We start from the raw sequence: 23,877 nt of genomic DNA, 5'->3' as shown, positions 1-23,877 counted from the left end.
AGCATCAACCACTGGGTGGCGTTGCTGTGAGAGACAGACGTCGAGTGCATGTTAAAAAAAGCACCAACGGCACCGGAACACGGGCTGCACACAATCCAAAATCGGTCTGAATGACAGAGACCAGTCACACCCCAAATGTTCCAGGAGTGTTGCTCCAAAGTGCTGCACCATGCGATCACGACACAGCTGCGCTGATGGGAGCGCCCACATTCGTCCTTGTTGCGGCGGGACAGCCATTGCGAAAAAATAACAGCAACAGCAAAATGCCAGCTAATAAAGCCAAAGTTATTGGAAATCCCCCAAAAATGCTTCCAAAAATCGAATGAATAGCCGAAGGTATCAAACCAAATATGGAAGAGAAGGTATGAACGAAACCTACACCAACGGCTGTGCTGGACGCATTAAATATACGTCCCACGAGTTCACCAAAGTGGCTCGGAAAATTGGTATTTAACAGGGACTGTATTTCTGCTGACGACCTTGCCACCTTAAGTGCGTAGGTCTCGCGTGCAGATGTAAGGGCCACATGCTTCTGAAACAATAAAGCCTTTAGTCTACTTAACTTGTCGAAATTCACCTTGGAAGTAGCAATGTGAGGCCAAATATCCGCTACCTCCCTTAATTTAGTGGGGGGAAACAACACATTCCCGCAGCAAGTAACGACCTTGGTGATCGAAACAACGTAAACTATTCCGGCCCCTATGCCACAACAGTCTTCACTATTGAGTAGGACGTAGCTGGCGTTTGAAAGCACCTGGAACGTGCGTTTAATCAAGGGGACTGGAACTCCCTTCAGATAGCAAGCCAAATTTGCAACCAAGGCATTACATGCCCCGTGCAAGGACAGCTGCTTACAAATCATCGGATGGCTGACTGAAGTCTCACATTCACTACCGCTAAGAAAGACCTCTTTCATGCCATTGAGGCATTTGTACAAGAAGGGAAGCTCCCACACCTCATGGATGTAACTATCTCCCAACTTTTCATATCTGCCTACCGGAACATGTTTCAAACAAGAAGTGAATTGTAATGTAAAAATAGGCAGATTAATAACCCCGTGTATCAACCACTCAGCAGACGATATTTCGGCCACGTTAAAAGGAAACCTTTCTAATTTCTCAATGTTGAGCATGACATAAGTCGCCTCCTTCTTAGCCATTAGTTGTTGTTGTAGCGTTAAATTAAAGGAAAAAAATATCTCCTTGGCACTGATGTGCTGCCATGGAACGCGACCCGCCTTCAATGTCTGAAGTGTCCAACCCAACTGCATAATGGATCGAGTCTGACTTTGTCCATGATATAAAGAAGACATGTCAGATCGTATAATGTCTATAGTAGAAGAAACAATGTTGTTAATTGTATATATTCGGTAGGACAAGGTGTGAATTCCATTATCCACAACAGCTAATGCCTTTTTCAAAATTTCCTGATGTATTCGTCTTAACCGGGCCGCAGCCTCCTGTTGGGAAAGTTTCCATATTTCATTGTAGACTTCGTACAAGAAACGCTTCCTACGTGGTGTCTTCGGGCCTGACAAAAAATCTTGCAAGTCAGTGTTATTGGACAGGAGAGTGAGATGTGTCTTGACTGCATCTAGTGAGGATGATCTTAACCATTGTTGGCACAATTTTCCCACACTATATGTAGTAATTATGTCAGCATGTTCTGATGATATATAGCGAGGGTCTGCCCGACTCGTCCTGAAACCCCCCGAGGAGGTGACAAAACATTGATGACACCCATTTGTGTCTATAGGCCACAATAACCACCCGCCCGGACGTGTCAATGAAGTGTTAAATGTACCATTCTGGACCCAGTCTGTAAGCTCACTAAAAGTGGCATTTACGTATTTCTGCCAATTATTAATTTTTGTAGGGACAGGTATACTAGGCATGTTCAATTCTCTAATCGTTGCTAAGCCCAAACAGCTAGTCTGTTGTACTGTTTCATTTAAAAAAATCATTTGGACGGGAATGAGACATGCTCTAAACAATGTTTCTCTACCCTGTGCTGCCAATGTTTTGTTCCCCAAACACTTTTCAAATCAACATTATTTGACCAATATTCATAACCTTCAATCGACAGTCGGGAAACAAAGGAATCTGAGTATATGAATTTTGTATTAGTCAACAACATTTGCTTATCTTTAGACGGAGTTAACTTAAAATAATATAACTTAGCATTCGTTTGCTGATGCCCAAAAAAATATGTAAACTTGTCAGAATAAGTTTTGGAACTCCCTTGCGGGGGAGTTGGGCAATGTTCCCATTGCGTATAGTCAAATATCGTTTTTGGACTACTTGCTTTATGTATAAAATGGTGCCCATAATAATTATAGCAAAACATGTCACCATAATTGTCTTTAAACTGGTACACATCTTCATTTTCATAGACAGTATAATATTGTAATTCAGTCATCATAGAATCAACTGTCTTCACATCCCAATCATCAGATACAATGCCAGGTATTACGATATCATTCATAGATAACTTTAGGACATACGGTATTTGAATTATCTCAGTGGGACCGTATACATCAAACATTACTTTATCCCACACAATCCCATCCAGAATTGGTACTGCAGAAACGTTCACAAAGGACAAATCTCTTCGAACCTTATGTGATGAAAAATGTGGCTTCAACACCTCCTCCACCTGTGCAACCGCTGATCTCTCAGGAAGAAAATGACCATGTATCAACAGAAAAAAGGTAATGACAAACCCTATCCAGAGAAAAAATGCTTACAGTCAATAAGAGCCACAGATAGTTCCAAGGAAAAACAAAATATGTATCTTTAAGCCAATACATCAGCTTACGTGGACCTGGGTCAGTAGTTGAAGAGGCAAACGAGTCCGATAGACCATCGTTGTTGTTGGCAAAGTACCCAGAGGCAGTTCGTGCAAAAGGTGTCACCGTATTCAATGGAGGAGTCGGTGTTTCTCGCGGTGGTACACTGTAGATAGCACCACCCGCCACATCAGTAGTCATGGTGACTCGATCAAATGTTTCTAAATTATTTGTTGTCAGTGGAACTAAAGCAAGATCATCATCCACCCTCCCCAAGCTCGGAGAGTCAACAGTGTTGGTATAGATAACTTGGAGCGGAACATCTTCCCCAGTAGTGAGAGGGATTCGGGAACTACTGGATGTTCCTCTTGGTCTGCTGTGCAGAATCGGCCACATGTTGTAACGTGACATTGTCAATAGAAATAAAGCGATTTTCTTTGGCACCCGGCAACGGTGGTAAAATAACAGTCCTCGTTCCGTGTATCCCCAAGACAGGGACTGGTGCTCGATAGGAAGGGCCAAATTCTTTTTTCACTGAGACCTTTTCACGCACAAGATCCCCAACTCTGGGAATCCAACCAGTAGGTGTTACTGGCACATCCTTAATTCCTGTGGAGGCAGCACTTTTAGAAGAGTTATCTTCACGGAACTGTTGTAATTCCTGCAAAACAGTGACACGATCATTTATGTCAAAAGGCGTTTCCGCTGCCTCCACACCAGGACCATCAAGATCCGGAACAAACATTTGTGTTCCGAACAGGCACTCATATGAAGTATGACCCCCCAGGGACCTTCTAGGCAAGTTATTTAGTGCTCTCTGAACTCCATACAGGTGGGTTAGCCAACTACGACCCGTACCTAAGACCCTTGCTGTTAAGGATTGCTTTAAATCGCGGTTTAATCACTCCACAACAGAATTTCCCTCTGGACGAAATGGAGACGAGAACTGGAGCTGGACCCCCAACGAAGCCATGGTGTCCCTGAATGCCCTTGAGGCAAAAGCAGGGCCCTGGTCCGAATGGAACGCCGCAACTGCATATGTACCGACAAAGACACGCAAATCTTTAATAATAGTTCGAGTGCCCGCCGAGCGCTGTGGCCACACCCACACAAATTTGGAGCAGGAATCAACAGCGATTAGTATATATTTGTATGTACTATCCGGCGTGAGTGGACCGCAATGATCCAAGTACACACATTTTAATGGTCTGTTCGATATTAAGAGGGGTGTCTGCGGCAGGCGCTTAGCTGTTGAAACTTTAATTTGTTGACAGATGTCACAACAAAGGACATACTGCTTAGTCTCTTTATAAAGACCAGGCCACCAGTAACGGGCCGGTAATGGTGAAATTGTGACGGCCACGCCAGCATGTGCAGATGCCACTCCCTCATGCGCTACATTAATCAATTGTGGTCTTACAACTTTATTGGGGATCTCGCGAATGCCTACACTAGGTATTCTAACCTCAGCGTTGAGCATACTTCCCATTAAGTATTGATATTTATTAGGAAATCCTTTAGGATAGGGCGTGCCATCACGTAGCTTTTATGGCAGCCAGAATCTCTGTGTCTGGTTTGGAACTCGAACGAGTCACTGTGTCCACAGTGGCAACTGTCACTGCCGATTTTGCGGCTTCATCAGCCAAAGTATTCCCAGCAACGTGTATTCCAACGCGCTGGTGTCCAAGAGTATGTACAACATGGACTTTGGGTAGCGTCTCCTTCAGGTCTGCTACCTTCCCCCACAGCAATCTTTGTTTTATGGTGATACCCTTTGAATCTCTGAACCCATTCAAGCGCCAGTAAAGTAGGTATTCATTAAAGGACTGGACACAATAATACGAATCACAAACAATCAGTGTGAACTGTGTCGGATCCGTATGTTCTAATGCCATCAGCAGAGCCTTCAGCTCAGCCAACTGTGCCGTACAATCCCCTAACGTCTGTGTATAAGTATGTTGGGGGCAGAATTTCTACCCTTCCATATGGCCGCTCACTACAGCACATGCAGCAGAATATTGGTGTTTTGTTCCCACCGCTGGTTGCGCAGAGCCATTTGTGTACATTACTACTTGATATTGATCAATAGGCAACGTGTCAGAGTGAACAGGATATTCAAATTCATATTGCAGAAATTCCTGAGTCTGTAACTTTGGGTCAAAAATGTAATCTACATCAGTGGCTGTTAAAGACGTAGCCCATTGTATCCATCGCGGGTGTAGTGCTTTTGCGTTAGGAATACTTGCTTTTGTAACAGCCTCTAGGGCCGGAATAGGGGAAACGACTGTAATGCGTTTACCCTGGGCAAGAGGTCTTTCCTTAATAACAGCCATCTGTACAGCAGTGAGAATTTTCTCTGTTGGTGCAAATCGTTGTTCAGCAGCTGAATACAAGTGGGACTTGTATCCAATTGGGACTGTCTCACTTTCATTAAATGTGACATACGTAAACCCAATGGCCCCAGCTATCACCCTGATGACCAAATGCGTCTTATTGTCTCGTGTATGTAAATGTTTTGCAGCTAGAAGATCTGCTTGTAACTCCCGAAGAGTATGTGTAGGTTCAATTGTCCAGAATTTACTTGAAAAATCAGGACGAATTAATTCGTATAAGGGTTTTATGCAGGTAGCATAATCAGGAATGTATGTTCTGCCAAAATTTAGAAAGCCCAACAATGACTGGAGTTTCTTAATCGTATTAGGTGGTTACTATTGTGCACATTTTTCTAAAAATTGTGGCGCTAGGCTCTTACCTTTATTCGACAGCTCATATCCCAGGAATATGACACTGAGGAAGGCAATTTTTTATTTTTTGAAGTTAAATTTGTAGCCAATTTTGGCAAACCCAACAACAATGCAGGCTACCCGTCTTAAATGTTGTAGTAACTCGTCATCCGTGAGATATATATTATCTACATATGATAATGCTTCGGGGTCCAACCCGTGTAAAATTTCAGTCACACGAGCCGCAAACAGTCTCGGGCTAATCTTATACCCCTGAGGCAAACGACAGAATTTTTTCTGGGAGCCTAACACACTAAAGCTTGTGAGGTCCCTACTTTCGGGTGCTATATTCTGGCAGAAGAAACCATTCAAAATGTCTAAAGTCGTTTTGTATTTTTTCCGCACAATGTTGTTCATCAGTGCGGCACTATGTGAATTTTGTACAGCATATGTACGTGTATGTCCGTACAAATGTCTGTAGTCTAAGACTATTCTATACGAATGGTCCAGTTTAGCTACAGGGAATAAGAGATTATTCATTGGCGAGACACAGGGTTCAATTACTCCCTGGTATTCTAATTGCGTAAGTATTTCTCTCACCGGTGCCCTTGCTTCATGTTTTATTGGATATTGCGGTTGTGGCTGAGGTTCACCTTTAATTGGAATTACATGATACGGAGAATCCCTATCCCACCCTATGTGATTTCTATATAAGGCAGGTGCTTGTGCCAGAGCCCACTTGATGCAATAGGACTCTACGAGTTCCCCTGGAACAAGTGGTGAGAACGAAGGTTTAATAACCTCCTCCCCAACTGGGCAGGTGCGAACAAAGTCAGGCGGCCAATCCTGTTCAGCCAGCAAAATGTCATATATCTTGACTACATGATCCCAAAAGATTGCGTTTATAGTGCGTTCAATGTCTCCTTCCATTTGTAAAGTCACTGTATACACCCTATCGGGTTCAGAGACACGTGTATCTGCTGTTTCGACCTGTATGAAGTCATCAGTTGCTTTCCCCTCCAGATGCTCTAGAAGATTCCGGCGAACTATTGTGACCTCTGCCGCACTGTCTAGCAGTGCTAGTGCCCAAGTCTTGTTCTTCAAGAGAACTCTCTTCTTGTGTGGCATGTCTAACTGAGACTGCCGCGACTTTTTTCTTTTTAAACTGTTGTTTTTGTTGTATCGGTTTCTCTTCCTTCTTGACAGAAACCTCTGAAGAGCGTTGTGATTCCTGTCTTGGTTTCACGTACTCTGTTCTCTGCTCTGATCGCCCACCTCTCTCATTTCTCTTTTCCGAACGAGATTGGCGTGTATCAGTATATTGATATCTATCAGGCGTTTTCAAGTTATCCCTATTTCTGAGATTATACCTTGTCTGCTGGGTCTCCATGCGCCGAGATTCTCCCCTTTCTTTTTTAGGTGTCTGTTGTTTTTTCTCCCAGTGCTTTTTATTACCCTCAGGTTGCTGTTTAGTATTGTCTTTACTAATTTTCCCTTGAAACTGTGGTTTCTGTGGTCTAGCCCCTAGGCTATCTCGACCGTCACGAAGACGCATAGGCACCGCTAGTGCAACTGCCTCCCCTTTAATATTACTTAATATTATTGAAGAAACCGTGGAAAAATTGCCCATCAGTTGCATTCCCAAATCTAAGGCTGGGCCAGCCCCGTATTCATCCTGAATCTGTTTAAGCACGTCCGGTAGGTTTGCTAATGTCGGTGTACTGTGTGCCGTTGTGTAGGGCGCGGCAAACACCGTGCCCCATGTATTACAATGTTCCACTGTGGGAACCATGCCAAATGGTAAACACATAGTTAATATTCTATGTTTGTCCTGAGGTCCCGTATGGGGAAATACCGCTTCCAGCGTATTAATTTTCTGTGCAAGCCAAAATGGAGTTTCCTCCCGTTTTGCTGGAACCTTACCCATGATAGAGTGCACAGTCACCGGATTTATACCCGGTGTTACTGCATGTGGTTGTGCTGGAGCAGCACACGCTTGGTTTGTATTTAATGTCTGCATTACAAATTGTACTAAGCGTCTATATGTAGCCGTTAAGTCTGTATATAAATGACCAACTTCAGCCACTGGCATATTTGCAACCACAGGATGTGGTGTATATGTGGCCAATAAAGGCCAGGTCGGACCATCATTACTCAGTGGACCTAACCTTACTGGCAATATTGTATGGGGTAGGGTGCCATCAAGCCAATTATTATGTTCTTGATAAGATACGGGTATCTCTAGGTATGCGTACGCTCTGTACTGTCCAGGCACCATCGCAACCGTATATGTGTGAAATGTATTTGTATTCCCATCAACTGCTGGAAATGTGACCCAAGAGTAAAAAAGTTCTGTTCTATAGGCTGCATGGGCAGCCACCACAAACGTGACTGGACCACCCTGGATCGTAAGTCCATGTGCAAGCAAATGTGCCGTGAGCGGCTGTCTCATATTAAGAGCAATTTGTATTACCTGGGGATTCGCCATTAGAAAAACAGCGTTGGTTCAGAGAAGGCACACCAAAACGGGGTCTTTCCTTTTAAGGTTCAAGCTTGAACAACCATCTGCTATATTTAGGATCACCTATATCGCGGTGGTGGAAGTCCTCAGTGCCACGGACGTCTCCGTTAAAGGAACTGAGGGATCATTATAATATATGAGACCGAGAGAAACTGGTGGACCCGAAAATTAGAGCCAGACTAATCGTTGGCGGCGCCATGTCGCGTAGGCTCTCATTATCCTAATGAGATTACTGGATTTTTGGGCGGCAAGATCGTTCGCAGTGTGGGGGACTAAGTCCAACCCACGGCGGAGGACCCTTGTCACCCTAAATCCGGGTTGAGCTCTGGCTAACTAGCAGTGCCTCATCTCTCCCAAAGGGAAGAGACAATTGGGCAGCCAAGCACATGACATGTTAGTGTTTCCCAGGGAAGTCGTGGTCACTCCGGTCCCAACCAGTTCTCTCATACACAGTGTGGTCTCATATATAAGTGACAAAGGCAGATTGAGTTTTAGAGATTAGTTTAATAAAACGACTGCATTTTAGATAACAAGGCGTGAGCCGCAATAACCAGAACCATACAACACAGTAATATTGAAATAGTAACGAGGAGAGTGAAACATAAGAATAACGCTATCATAATGCAACTAGATTACATTCTCTCTCCTAAGTTCTATTTTGAGCACAGCATGTTAAGCTTTAAGCCTGCCTCTTAGGTTTCCCTGGGAGGACATCGACCCTGATACCTGAGCAAAGGCCTGTGATTGGGATCAGCATCTGCAACAGGGCAGTCAGCATCTAGGTGTGGGTTCCTGGTCGGAATCTCCCTCCTACTTATACCAGGACTAGGAAGTGTTTTTATAACTAACACGCCGGTGTTCTAAGAAACGTCCCTACGTAAGAATGTGTACTTTCTATGAACCCTAAAGACTAAACTTCTACCACGTCTATCGGCAATGTACCAGACTGTATCCTTGACTGAAGCACAAAGCGGGCAAGAATGTATTGTTTGAGAACTTCAGTGCTGAAGTAAGCTAAACAGTGTGATAGAAGGAAATAAAACAAGACCGTGAAACTGGTTATTGTAAAATAACAGTGCGAGGCTAAATAAAATGCATCTAGGGCAAAGTGCACAGAGGCCTAATACTTTAAGCAAACGCGCAGAAAGCTATATTTAAAATGGCTGCACTACACCATGTACCTTCTCATATGTTTTGAGAAGGTCCTTAGAACATACAATATGTAAGAATGAATGTAATATTTGATTTCACTGCCATCCCATTTTCTTTGAGCTCTCACACAACTGCCATCCTGTTTGATTGCATTAGCTTCCACTTGTGCATGGTCCATGGTCTGGGGCCAGATGAAGAAAATGATTGCATATCAAGGGACTATGTTTGCCTGCACATTGTGTTTTTCTCGTTGGATTCATAGTTACAGTGATATTTTTATGCAGTACTTGCCTTGACTTTGTTGCACAAGTGATGCTTTTGTATCTTGCGTACACTGTTATATGAAAACTTGATGAACAGATTTAGATGAACGGATTTTTAGTGGTGAAGATGATTTTTTCAGTTGCATCGTCCCATTTTTATGGTGTGATTTCTTGGGCACATCTAATCTATGAAAACTTCATTTTTGATAACAAACTGAACTAAAATAACATGTAATAAAGTCACAAAAATACTCATTTAGAAATAGACATAAGTAGGACAGCTATTAAAAAAATGACAGATGCACTGCTGCCTTCCATGAGAGGTGAGAGAATGACTTTGTTTCCAACGGAAGAGCCTTGCTGACTCTGCTGTTGAAAGTCCTTTGGCAGTGGTTCACCTGCGTACGTCCATTGACTTAAGAGTGTCAGAACGCCCTCCTTCATTTGGGACCTTTTTTAATGCTGTGCTTTCCTGTTTGCACCCACCATGGCAGATATGGCGGTTGTGAACAGCAAAAATGGAATGAACAGTGACGACCTCAATCAGAAGGAAGCTGTCAACGCTTCTGGGACGTAGCTTTTGTGTAGTTGCGAACCCCGCCTTGGAGCCTGCTACTGTAAAATGAAATAATGGCAAATGTACCAGCATTACATGTTTTCCTAACGAGCACCCATTGTATTGGTGGCAACATTTTTGCTGAAAGTTCCTCATCATGTGGGACATGTAGTCTTTCAGCTATTCTTAACATGCTTGCAACTTCCAGGGGGCAATGAATCCATCACAATTCAAAAACCACAGTCGTTCGGTTTATGCATTTTATACTCAATTCTTCCTTCAGAGGGCATACAACCAATTCTTTAACACTTGGGATTCAAACTATTGCCACTTGACTGCAAAGTGTCTAACTGTAGTATTCATGCGTGATTCCTTTTTTCTTAGTCTTAACAGTTTGCTACCTCCTCCTTCTAGAGAATCCACTCTCTCAACCACAACAAATCTTAGGGACTTAGTGTAACCATGATGCACCGCATGTAGCATCTTCAGATTAGGTATGAAAATCTACAGTCGGATGAAAATGAATAAACCGAAGAATTGTGGTTTTGGACGTGTGATGGATTATTTACTGTTGGATCTGCATTCTGTCACTAGGATCTGACATGTTTTTTTTTTATTTATCAGGAAGACTTATGCTAGAGACATTTTTGAAGGGTAGTTAGAAGAAAGGAATACCTTGAAAGAGTTGATTGTTCAACATATATTAAGTTTATAGTTTTTTGATTATTTGAGTGTGCATAAGTAAAAAAATGCTGTTGTCAATTAATTTGTAAAGCAATGCCATATTATCAAATATGTAATTTGCCTGACTTGAAGCTTGTATTGGGATGCATTCAAGACGTATTTGTGATATCTGAAATAAAACAGTTATTTGATTTGTAGCAATGGCGAGGAACCTGAAAGAAAATGCTGGAATGTCCTGAGGAGGGTCTCATGTACACTTGTTGCTGAGAGACCGTAACATTACTATTTGTTTTACTTTCAACTATTTAAAGGCAGTACCTTCTCTTTGTTAAGGAGGTTTGACTGTATAGGATACATGGCTTGGAAATTGTTGGATCTGGCCCTTTTTGAAGAGTCAACCCCAAACTTTTGTTTGCCTCCTTCCGCCTCTTTTTTTTTACCTGTGTTTGTTAGCTTTAGGACTCTGGGCACTTTACCACTGCTAACCGGGGAGAAAGTGCAAATGCTCTCTGTCTAAATTGTATTGGTGATTGATTTGTCCATGATTGGCATATTTGATTTACCAGTAAGTCTCCTGTAAAGTGCACCAGAGGTGCCCAGGGACTGTAACTCAAATGATACTAGTTGGTCTGCAGCAGCGATTATGCCACCCACATGAGTATCCCTGTAAACATGTCTCAGACCTGCCACTGCAGTATCTGTGGGAGCAGTTTGGAACTGCTTGTGCGTCCTGGCAAGTGTACGCACTTGCCAGGCCCAAATCTTCCCTTTTATTACATGTAAGTCACTCCTAAGGAAGGCCCAAGGCAGCCCCATGGGCAGAGTGCAGTGTATTTAAAAGGTAGGACATGTACTGGTGTGTTGTACATGTCCTGATAGTGAAATACTGCCAAATTCGTTTTTCACTTTGCACGGCCTATCTCTCCCATAGGGTAACATGAGGATTGCCTTTAAAACTTTTAAGTGTAATTTCTCCTTAGTAACAGATAGAGATTGGAGTTTGAGGTCTCTGAACAATTTAAAAATACATCTTTTGGTAAAGTTGTTTTTTAGATTGAAAGTTTGAAAATACCACTTTTAGAAAGAGTGCACTTTCTTGCTTAACCTTTCTGTGCCTCTACCTGGCTGCTGAAAACACATCTGGGTTAGACTGACAGTTGGGCTGTTTGTGAATTCACACTAGACAGTCACAGAAAGGGAGCTGAGGTGTGCCCTGCATATCCTGATGGGTCCTCCTGGGCTAGAGTGGAGGGAGGAGCTGACACTTACACCAGAATATGGTTGTGTTTGGCCTTTCACAAAGCAGTCTCCAACCCCCTGGAATGTGTCCGGGGCCAGGACAGGGAGAGGCAGGATCTTGTGCACTACAAAGACTTTCCTTTGAAGTTTGCCTACTTCAAAGGCAGAAATGAGTATAAGTATTTGACTGCTGACCCCACAACTTTAGAACACTTCTGGATCAAGAGGAACCTTTGCCAAGGAGAAGAGCTGAAAGGTTGTGAGGAGGAGTACTGCCTCTTTGCTGTGTGTGCTTTGCTGGGTTAGCCTGCAGTTGCTGCATCTGCTTTGGCAAGGACAAAGACTAGACTTTGCTGTGTATCCTGCTTGTGAAGTTTCTCCAAGAGCTTAGACTGAGCTTGCCTCCTGTTAAGAAGTTTGAGGGAAAGCAAAGACTTCACCTACTAGCCTCTGGGTTCTCGTGCTGAGGACCTTGACTCACCAGGTGGTACCCATTCCAGTTCCTGGACCCTTGGGAGTGAAAGCTGGCCTAAAAACAAGGAGAACCAGGTACATTGACTCTGGACGACTCCAGAACCAGGGCCGCTGCCCAACTCTATCTGCACAGAAGCTGTGGTCCCACCTGGAGTGCGACGACCGTCACTGACATCGCAGGCCCGATGGCACTGCAGCGCCTCTTATGTCCAGCAGCGTCCTGAGTCCCGAGTGCTGTGTCACCGACATCTATGACACCCAATTCCACTGTGGTGCCTGTGGTCCTGTGGTGTGACTGTGACCCCAAGAGTTCAGCTCATTGCGTCTTTACGGCTGGATTTATCGACACAGCTGGATCGTAAAGAAATGATGCCTCATCACTGGCGCCGCATCACCTCCCCGAAACCGTAAGGAACCGCTGCATCACCTCCCCTGCAACTGTAAGGAACCGCCACCTCACCTCCCCTGCCTTGCAGTACGGAACCAACACCTCACCTCCTCGGTAGCAGTATGGAACTGAAGCCGCAGCGGCTCCAGGGGCGCCTCACCTCCACAACTCCGTGCTATGTCTTTGTTTTCCTCGTTTCTAAGGTACTGTACATGGGCTGCATGTGACTCTGTGACCTGCGCCACACACCCTCGTGAGTGGCGTCCGGCTGTTCGGAATGACTTTGTCAACGACGTTGTGATAGCCCCAGTTGGAGCTATTGTGTTTCTGAGTGCTTTAAAGGGAATAATGTTTAAAAATGCGTATCTTTGCTTGTGTGTGTTGGATTTTTGTCGTTTTGGTCTTGTTTTACTTAGATAAATATTTGCTATTTTTCTAAATTGGTGTGGAGTACTTTTGTGGTGTTTTTACTGTGTGTGTGTGTGTATGTGTGTGTGTGGACAGCTACTTAACACATTGCCTCTGAGATAAGTCTGACTGCTTGTGCCAAGCTTTCAAGGGTGTGAGAAGAGGGTTACCTTTGGAGTGTGAATCTCTTACCCTGCCTAGAGTGAGGGTCCCTACTTGGAAGGAGTGTAAAATGACTGCCAACTAGAGACCCAATTTCTAACAGGAACCATACAGTTCAAATGGATTTGTGGTGTGCTTTGTGTGTGGATATGTATATAATGTGTTTCTGTTAGTCTGAATGGATACTGTTAGCCTATGTCCTCTGTGTCTTGATCAAATTGAAAGTATGGCAGTAGGGTGTGTGAAAATAATATAAATGTAACCATAATAAAATGTATTAATACGTTTTTGCAATAATAAGTTCCAGCTGTACATTTTTACAGGCTACAGGTTTTTCCAATGTAGGAAGGTAGTTTCACCTACGCAAATTGTTTTCACATGAAATAAGAAATTGATAGTAACTATGGGGGTCATTCTAACTCTGGCGGGCGGCGGAGGCCGCCCGCCAGAGTTCCCCCCTCCGAAATACCGCACCGCGGTCAGTAGACCGCAGAGGGTATTCTAAGTTTTTCCCTGGGCTGGCGGGCGGTCGCCAAAAGACCGCCCGCCAGCCCAGGGAAAAACTCCCTTCCCACGAGGATGCCGGCTCGTAATCGAGCCGGCGGAGTGGGAAGGTGCGACGGGTGCTGTTGCACCCGTCGCGTATTTCACTGTCTGCCAAGCAGACAGTGAAATACTTGTAGGGGCCCTCTTACGGGGGCCCCTGCAGTGCCCATGCCGGTGGCATGGGCACTGCAGGGGCCCCCAGGGGCCCCGCGACCCCCCCTACCGCCATCCGGTTCCCGGCGGGCGGACCGCCGGGAACTGGATGGCAGTAGGGGGGGTCGGAATCCCCTCGGTGGCGCAGCTAGCTGCGCCGCCTTGGAGGATTCCAAAGGGCGGCGGTACACTGGCGGGAGACCGCCAGTGTTGCCGGTCCGACCGCGGCTTTACCGCCGCGGTCGGAATGCCCTTGGGAGCACCGCCGGCCTGTCGGCGGTGCTCCCGCCAACCCTGGCCCCGGCGGTCTTAGACCGCCGGGGTCAGAATGACCCCCTATATCCTTAAGGAGTACTTTCATATATACACTGTTTGACCAAACTTCCTGGTGTGTTGTAGGATTGCCCTATATTTTAAATAATAAAAAGCATAACAATGTGGTACTATTATGCAGAGAAATCTCACTAGAGACAATGAATGTAATTAATGATATGAGATGCTATGCGATGCACTTATGCAATGCATTCAAACAACCTTGCCCTCCCATGAAATATATTAACATCCCGAGCAATATAATGCCGTCACCATGAAATATACTATTGTTGAACTCAATTTTGGTGCTACAGGGAGGCACCAACCATGGAGAGTACAAACAAATTCAGCCCACTCCTCTGAGTTGTTGAATTTTATAAACTTGTAATTCTTGTTTTCCATGTGCCAATGAGTATGTTATTAGCTGTGAGTGCCCTGTCCCCTCTTCAAACATTTTTCTGGTCTTAGCCTCTTCTGGAATGAATAAGTGCTGGCCTTCAGAGCAAAGGCTTCATGAGCAAAGCAAAGAGAGTGTGCGGGCTGCAGTCATTTGATTTTCTAGTGGTTAGTCTTTCTTCTGTCATCTCCGTAAAAGATGACAGTGGCTGCAGTCATCTTTTAAGCGTTCCATAGTGTAAATGACAATGCATTAATCAATGTTTTGTATAGAGCAAACCTGCAAATTCTCATTTTCCTCAGATACTCACAATGATTCTCGAGATTTTCATCCACTTTATCCCACAGATCTCTCAAAAGTTGACTTTGAGCATTCAGTTATAAGGCATATCCTAGATACACTAGCTACACCTCTTTAGAGTATGTATACAGGGGAATGAATGCAGGTATGTACCATTGTCATGTATTGCCTGCATTGTATGAAACTGGATGAAAGTTGAAGTCCTATTAAAGAGCTAGTACAACATGGGCTGCAAGATTTTGGATAACTATATGCAATGCAGCATGTACCTTAAGAGACCCAGGGAGTCCCCTTTGCTATAGTCAAGTTTTTAATAGTCTAAATATTGAAAATTGTTTTCGTTCAAGAAAGAGGGAGGAGAGGAAGATTTTTTCCAAATGATATGAAGAATAGATAGCTTGAGGCTGCTTATTTGGTTATTTGAACTGACAATGATGCCTGAAAATAAAAACTAATGCCCACGTTGTGTGATGGGGCTGGGGGAAGCAATGAGAAAGAGGCCTTCAGGCATTATGTCAGGCTTTTTTGGGTTTGCCGAATAGGAGGATCTCCATTTTATGGAAGTTCCGCTTATGATGATGTAATCACTTCCTAATGGAGGACTAAAGTGAAATAAGAGTGGCAAAGCATTGTATGTCAAATAGCAATGGGTTATCATTGGCATAGGTTAAAACAAAGTCATGCTTTACGATCAGTACAGCAAGCGGAGTCATGTGGAGATTGAACATTGCAGGGCAATGATTGCTGTGGATGATCTCTGAAGAAAAGCCTTGGTGACAGGGCGGAACTTAGAACACAAAGGTGGGAGATGACCATTCTGGGCATGGATGGAAAGGAAGATCATCATTGCCAAACACTGTTTCGCACCCCAACCTTCCACAATCTGTCAATGTGGATAGGGTGGGACAAACGCTGCTGTTGAAGAGGATGAAAAGCTAATGAAAGGTGTATGTCTCTGAGTACAGCAGGAGGAGAAAAATAGAATGAAACTTGGAAAATAAATCTTAGGGTCAGCATTGGACTCCTTAAATGATTTAAGTCCCTTTTACCTGAAAAAGGGACTTTTCCCTAGGAGACTGTGATGTTACATATTTGCAAAGGAGGTGCTATGATTACATCTTGTACATATGGAAAAATGCTGGCAGGACAACTATCCTGAGGGAAATGGTTTGATCCAAAAGTTGGAAAGAAGAGTGAATGAATAAATGCTTTACTTAGCAAATATGTCAGTACTAAGACATTTTGTTTCTTTGTAGCTTGTTTTGTGGGCCTTTCATTCTGGGTGTGTTGGTTTAGTAAGCATGCGTTTAGCATGGTTTAATTTCAGTTCTGCAGGCAGTATATCTGTGGGGTAGAAATGTTGATACCAGTGCATGATGCAAGAGTTTTTGCTTTTCTTGATCACTATGTTTATCTGGATAAGGGGGATTTAATTTACGGTCAGGAGGGCCAAATCAAGGCCAGATTTTCTGCTTAACCCCTGACAATGCAAATGAGTTCCATTTTAGTCTCACTATCTGTAACTGCATTTTATCTAGCTATTTGGGAAGTATTTGGAACTCAGAGTTAAATCGGGCACTACTTGTCTAAATTAATGTATGTGATCATGCAAAGTTTTGGGTGTTTGCAACACGTAGACTCGTTTTGTTTGGTGTACGTTGTCTTCACTGTGCCATGTTTGTTCAAAGTGATGTTCACTTTCCATCTCTGATTTTCTGTTTCTATGGTCCAGGTCATATTTAACTTCATACTTTATTACATTCAATTAGTGCTTTATAGATCCAATGGAAAAATAAAATGGTAAATGTACTGGATACATAAAATTTTGATTGAAACACTGAAACACTATTAGACACCAATAACAATTTCCACAATTAATTTAGAAATGTGTTTTACAGATGTCCAAAAATCCTCAGTCAGTCACTGGATCCAGAGAAAGCACCAGTAACTTGTGGCATGGAATGAATTTTCACGAGGGGCTTTAAATACATTGTTTATATGTAGATGATATTTTAGTCAGATAATACACCAATGGTCATTGTTAGCAAGTAATATAGTAAATGAAATGAACCACTAGTAGTCATGCTTGAAGTAAAACAGATGGTTGATGTTTTGTGTCTTGAGCCCTTTTTGTTAAAAAAAATCATAAACTACTTTTAAACTGCTAGGTAATTGAACAGATTGAGAATTATCATTAATATGTCTAGAAACACAAGGAATATGTCATACATGATAACTCCCATGACCATGAGAACAACTGTTGTAGTCTTTCATAGTCTTGAATCGTAGCCAATATTTGAAGATGACCATATAAAGTATCAGTTTTGTAAACATTTGTTTGACTCTGTACCATCTGTAAAGTGGTTATATTATTTTAATGAGAGCCCGTTTTTGTTCTTCTTTCCCACTTCTATTGAATAGGATGGTACTGGGGAAATATGTCTGTCACAGAAGCCAAAGAGCGCTTACAGGATGCTCCGGAAGGGACCTTCTTATTGAGAGATAGCTCGCATGAAGAGTATCTTCTAACAATATCTGTTAAAACATCAGCGGGGCCAACCAATCTGCGAATAGAGTACAAGGAAGGCAAATTCAGATTGGATTCTGTGATCTGCATCCGTTCCAGACTCAAACAGTTTGACAGCGTTGTTCAACTAGTTGAATATTATTTTGGTGTGTCAGAAAATAAACGAATGGAGATTGACAATCTTTCAAACAGAACAGTGCATCTGTGGTTGACCAAGCCTCTTTATATTTCTAGTCCATCCCTACAACATTTATGCAGGATAACTGTTAATAAATGTACTCAAAACATCTGCGAACTGCCTTTACCAATAAGGCTGAAAGATTACTTGGCAGAATATCCATACCATGTGTAGGTATAAGTTTCATGTTTCCGGCATGAAATAGTATAGCTCCGAAAGCTGTTATTTAGATTGGATTAAAGAAATCTTGACCATTCAATAGTGCAAATATGTAAAAAGCTACAAGCAAGTGTCAGTTCATTTCAAGAAGGATTACTCTGGGACTTTTTTGTGGGTGCAAAGTCCAGAACATATGGTTGTTTTTATAAAATTCTAAAGCGATATCTATTTTTTTCCTTTGTATGTTTCTTGTACATATCCCAGTGCCTAAAATTGCTTTGCAGTTTTTGTTGAAAAACGTCTGTAAATCCTCAAGAAAATACAGGGATTATTACTTACACCTGAATGTGGACTGCTTACTCCCTTTTTATTGTCATTGTCGTTACAAAGCACATTAAGAATGCGTGGTTCAGCTATGAAATGCCTTGTTTGGGGTGAGGGAATCTGTATGGAATATAGTCATGTAAACTGGAAAAAAAACACTTTGTTCTTTATGAAGAGAACACATTTTCCAGTTTTCGATTTTTTTTTTGTCAGATAAATAACAAGGAATCATTTTTGCTATTGTGGGCCCGCTTCCAAAAGCCGTTTGCTAACCTACGTTGAACTTCACTGGCTTGAAATGGCTTACTTCATAAGTGAAAATTCAATGTTTATATTTACAATATGGGAATTTGAACTTGTAATCTGACCGCTCACGCAAAATATTACACCAGTGTGGTATAATATTTTGTGAGAGTAAAGTAAGGAAGTTGCCATTCCAGTGTGGGAAACCTGAGTAAGTTTGTGCACACGTACAAACCTTTGTGTTTGTGGATATTCAAAGATATGTCATTTTCTCAGCCCACAACCTTTCAGGAAATGGCCAAGGATTTACACCTGGCTATGGAAGGAGTAGATCCTGGGCAGTGCTTAATTTGCAAATAAAGAGGTGCCCGTGCTCAAAGCCCTTCTCTTAAACACGAGACTGCTGTAATTAAATCTGCCAGCACTGAATACTGAGGCAGTGTAATCCTGAAGCCATCTCGGGCCTCTTCAATCCATTTACGGCAACCCCTGCCCCTTCATCTCATCCTGCAACTTTCTACTTTCTCCCTTTATGACGCTTTTTAGTTTTTCCTTCTTCCGTCTTTCCCATGTGTCTTTTGCTCGCAGCAAATGCTTGAGGCATAAGAAAAAGCCCCGGCCCTCACAAATAAGTGCAGGTGCTCAGCACCGGAAACAACAAGCACAAATTAAGCACTGATCCTGGGTAAAAATTAGCAAGTAACATTCTCAAAAGTGGTGAAAGTGTAAAGGCAAATGTTTCTGAATTGGGACAAATGTTTTCCCTGATGAAAGGTGCAAATGGTAATTTTCGAAATGCGAAATGGTACACTGTATACAGTTTTGCATGTTTAAATACTTCTACTTGTGTGTACTCCTGTAAACCTGCAACTGTGAACAAAGGTTTCCTTTGAGAATAAAAAAAATATAATCAAAGCAAAATTTTATACGTGAATCAACAGATATAGATCTGAGAATTTCTTTGTGAATCTGTTCCTTTTTGTTTATTTTATAAATTTAAGCAAATCAATTTGACGAAAAAACTTCTGCTACAGATGTTCGATTTTTTTTTGTTTATTCTACAGTGTACAACAAAATAATACAGTTATTTTCAGGGGCGGATCCTCTGCAATGGCGGAGGAGCATCGTCCCACTGGCTAAGAGCCAGCAGCAGAAAAATAAAAACAATATTTGAATATTGTTTTATTTTTCTGCTGCTGGCTCAGTCAGTAGGTGCAGGGGGGGCAGGGCTGGGCCTCAGGAGGTGGGATGGGGGATGAGAACTTGGGTGCCTAAGACGGCCGTCCAAACACACATGTGCACTTAATGCCCAGGCTCCAGGGTTGTGTCTGAGCGTCAGTCACTGCGGTTCAGACCAATCCTGATGCTGTTTACATGCTTTGTTTATCATGTAAGCAGCACCAGGATTGCTGTGGAGCCTCGCTGGGACATAGAACAGGAAAGAAGGATGAACGAGGAGGAAGGAGAGGACGGCGGTGGCGACGAAAGGTAAGATTTTTTTTAATTATTCTCCCCCTTTCCACCTCCCATTCCCATCGTCCCCCCGCCCCTCCCCTTGATATCTGCGGTAGCCGCCGTTGGTTATTTGGCATAAGCATAGGATAATCGCTAATTTAAAAATGTGTGTTTACAGCCACAGCTACGAGTTGTAAATAAAAGATGAACAATGGTTGTTTCGCAAGTTCAGTATAGACTTTTGAGGTACGTAAAGGAAAGACAAAAAACTGTTAACCTCCCACAGTGAATCCAATTAAGAACATTTTGGCCTTATATATAAAATAATGTACAATGAACTGAGTTCAATTATGTTATTAGTTACTGAAGTCTACCATGCCATATCAAGCTACAGGTTGCAGCTGTATACAGGCACAGAAACCAACGATGATGTATTGTACATAATACCAAAACGACCATGATAGTCTACTTTAGAAGATGGAGGTACTATTACAGTGTTTGGATACAATCTCCATTTCATTTGAGCAGTGCAGCTCTGGACGAGCTACCATGCACCCTTATAGAATGGTTGTAATTCATTCATTTATTATTTACATATGATAAGGAAGAGGTAGAAGCATTTGAGATTCTGGGAAAATGTGATTCTTTTCTGGAGCATGTTTTTGTGCTGAAGAGTGGGGTAGGTTTGAAAATGCCCCTGGTTGAAATTATTACTTCAAAAGTAGGGCATTCTCTAAGGCCAATTTAAATTCCTCAGACTCCAAAAATGAAATGTTACCTGTTCTCACTCAAACACTAGCACTTATTAAATGTAATAATGCAACTCAATGTTATCCTATGGGAGAGGTAGGCCTCCCAGTACTGAAAAATGTATTTAGAAGTTTTTCACTTCCCAGACAAGATAAACTTAAAAGTAAATGTTTGAACTTTTATTTACAATGCACCTTGCCGTGTGGGCTACCTAGGGCCTAGGAGTTTAAGGATTGGCAAATTGGTTATATTGCCAAGTCAAATTGACAGCTTAAAGCTGCTTTCAGGCTGGAATTTCCGATCTGGGGAATTCTTTAAAGGGCTATTTGAGTGAAAGGTGCAATACGTGCTGCAGGCTCACTAGTAGTACTTAATTTACAGGCCCTGGGTTTATGGTGTACCTTTCTGCAAAGGGCTTATAAGTAAATTAAATATGCTAATCGGGTGTAAGCCAACTTCACCGTGTTTAAATAGCTCAAGTACGTTTGCACTGTTTAGCAGTGGTAAAGTGCAGAGTCCTAGCGCAAACAAAGACAAATTTCAGCAAAAAGTCGAGAGTAAAGATAAAACGTTTGAGGGAAGACTATACTAATGCTGACAGGTCTAACACTCATTTTTTAAAGTATTAATCAATTAGTTGAAGGGCTTGCTTTGAGAAACATTTTTTTGTTGGAGGTATTTATTTCAGTGCTTCACTGCAGGGGACATTGTTTCTGATTTATATCTTTACACTGGCAAGAAATTACTTTAGATGTTTTTAAACAGTGTTCATTCTTGGTCCCTTGATAACCCCTAAACACCATCCATTCCTGTCTCCTAAAAACACCTCACCACATGTAAGCTATACACATCCCTGACTCCTAATCTCTACCCATTCCTAAACTCTAAAAGCTCTGTCTACCCTTAAGGTCTAACCTTTCATGAGTCCTACAAACCCCCGCCACACCTAATCTGCATCCGTCCTTGACGCTAAACTGCACCAATTCTGGAACCCTAAAAGTGCTTTCTACCCCCAGAACTCCACGCATCCCAGAACCCTAAAAGCTCTTCTACGCCTAGACTCCACCCACTATTGAACCCTAAAAACCCTTACCACCCCTAAACTCCTCCCAGCCTTTTCCCGAAAACTCCTCCCAGCCTTAAGCCTAAGAGCTCTTACCACCAGTAAACTCCACCGCTATTTGAACCCTAAGCCTCTTCACTACCCCTAAACTCTACCCATTCCAGAGTCCTAGAAACACCTTCCTGCTCCTAAACCCCACTCATAACTGAGCCCTTAAGACTCTTCCCCAATCCCCAGACTCCACCAAGCCCTGAAATCTAAAAAACCCTCACTTCCTCAAAAGAGCACCTATACATAACCCCTACAAACCCCTCACTGCCTGTAAACCACACCCATCCCTGACCCCTAAAAACCCTTTCTCTAAACTCCCCATCATTGACCCCTAAAGCCCCTCAACACACCTAAACTCAACCCATTCCTGAATCCTAAAAAACCCATCAACACCCCTAAATTCTACCTCATCAACCTAAACAATACCTCACCTGAACCCAAAAAACCCTCTCTACCCTTAAACTCCACTGAAGTGTAGTGCAATTTTTGAATTTTCTTAAAATGATCTCATTGTTTGAATATTTCCTTTAATCTGTGATTTATTTTTATTTCTTTAAAATAATTTTTCTATCATTTAGTTTCTTCCAATGTGGTTTCAATGTTTTTGGTTTTTCATGAATTTACATTCACCAGTCAATCCTTGTCCCTGTTTAAGGAGCTGTCTGCCTTGGGTCAGAGGTTCTTTTGACACCTAGGCTGAAGGTTCATGTTGCCTTCCCTTCTCTCCTGATAATTGCCCAGGGTTTTGGTGATAGATTGTCAGGAGGGGGCTGATGTGATCATGGTGGTCCCTGCCCTATTAAGTGCACTAAAAGTATTTTTCTTTTCTCAGTAGTATATCTCTGGCCCCTCCATTGATGCAAGAAGCCTCTCCAAGGGATCTCTGGTCACCTGTTCTAAATTTTTCAGCTCCGCCAGATGAGGCAGGCAGTCTGAATGTTAACTGGGTATTCGTTGAGAATATGATGCTGTCCAGGGTGAGTATGGAGGCTCTCCAGCATTTTAAAGGTCGTATTCTGGTCACCATTACTTCTCGGAGATAATCTAGCATCTTTTCTATGGCTGGGGCACTAAGCGCACTTTTTTCTGAGTCTATTATTCTGTACCCCGGTCTACCTTTCTTTGCAGAAGTTACTGAACTTTTTTCGTTTCGATCAGCAGGTGGTTCTACCTCAATACCAAAGGTATGCCACTCCACTGTAGCTAGGTTTTGATGCACAGATGACTGTCCTAGAATATAAGGCCTGTAAAGCTGTTTTAATTCAGTCTGAGGCCCTTCTAATCAACCTTGGGCCAGCCCGTAATAGTCTTAAACCTACCATTGCTAAAAGTTTCCTTACTTCTGTAGAGCAGCATGTTTCTTGAAGCCTACAATTTGTCAGAACTGATTATATTGCATATAGCACGGAGGTTTTGCATGACCAAATGGGGGAAGGAATCTTGAAGCAGTCTCTGCTGCGATGGAGATTTGATATGTGATAACAAACTCAGAACCACAATGTATTGTCTTATAAAATCAAGTAGAAACTACCAACTACTGTCTACACAAGTTGTTACTTGGTAGTGATGATGTCCTGTCTGCCTAGATATGATGGTTAGGGCAACAAGAATTCAGTAAACAACATTTTCTTAGTTATCATTTACGCTATAACATGAAAATTGCTCAAAACCATAAAACAAAGATGGCTTCACTCCAATAACATTAGTTGTACTGAAGAAATGTACCTGGTACCACAAAGAGGATATTCCAGCGATAATTGTATCACACATTCAGTCTTCAAGCGGAGAGAGTAGACATAGAGCAGCCATTGAGCAACAAGGTACTTTAGCATAAACGCCTTGATATAAAAGAGTTCAAGATGGACTTCATATTCTAGTTTACATTTGTTCTTATTTGAAATGTAATTCTCACTATGTGGATACTATCTTGGTTTTGGAAAGATGCACCAGTCACTCACGTTTTCGGCTTCCATTGTAAAAGTATAGAACATTACTTAAATATATTGAATATGTGAAAACAGTATTCAAGATATAAATGTTCTGACTGACTAAATGTAAGAA

General features: G+C 42.5%; 1 protein-coding gene across 1 annotated transcript in view; it reads left to right on the top strand.

Annotated features, from left to right (window-relative positions):
• SOCS2 (suppressor of cytokine signaling 2) overlaps window positions 1-19,418 on the top strand; it is a 211,274-nt gene extending 191,856 nt beyond the window's left edge. The window contains exon 4 of the mRNA XM_069228965.1: window positions 17,488-19,418. Coding sequence (XP_069085066.1) covers window positions 17,488-17,945 — 458 coding nt within the window. The 3' untranslated portion in view covers window positions 17,946-19,418. The remainder of the gene's footprint in view (window positions 1-17,487) is intronic.
• Window positions 19,419-23,877: the final 4,459 nt, after the last annotated feature.

This window comes from Pleurodeles waltl, chromosome 4_1 (genome assembly GCF_031143425.1).
Source record: "Pleurodeles waltl isolate 20211129_DDA chromosome 4_1, aPleWal1.hap1.20221129, whole genome shotgun sequence".
Lineage (NCBI taxonomy): Eukaryota > Metazoa > Chordata > Amphibia > Caudata > Salamandridae > Pleurodeles > Pleurodeles waltl.
Note: the sequence above shows the minus strand (reverse complement) of the source record. Positions and strands in the feature narration are given on the sequence as shown.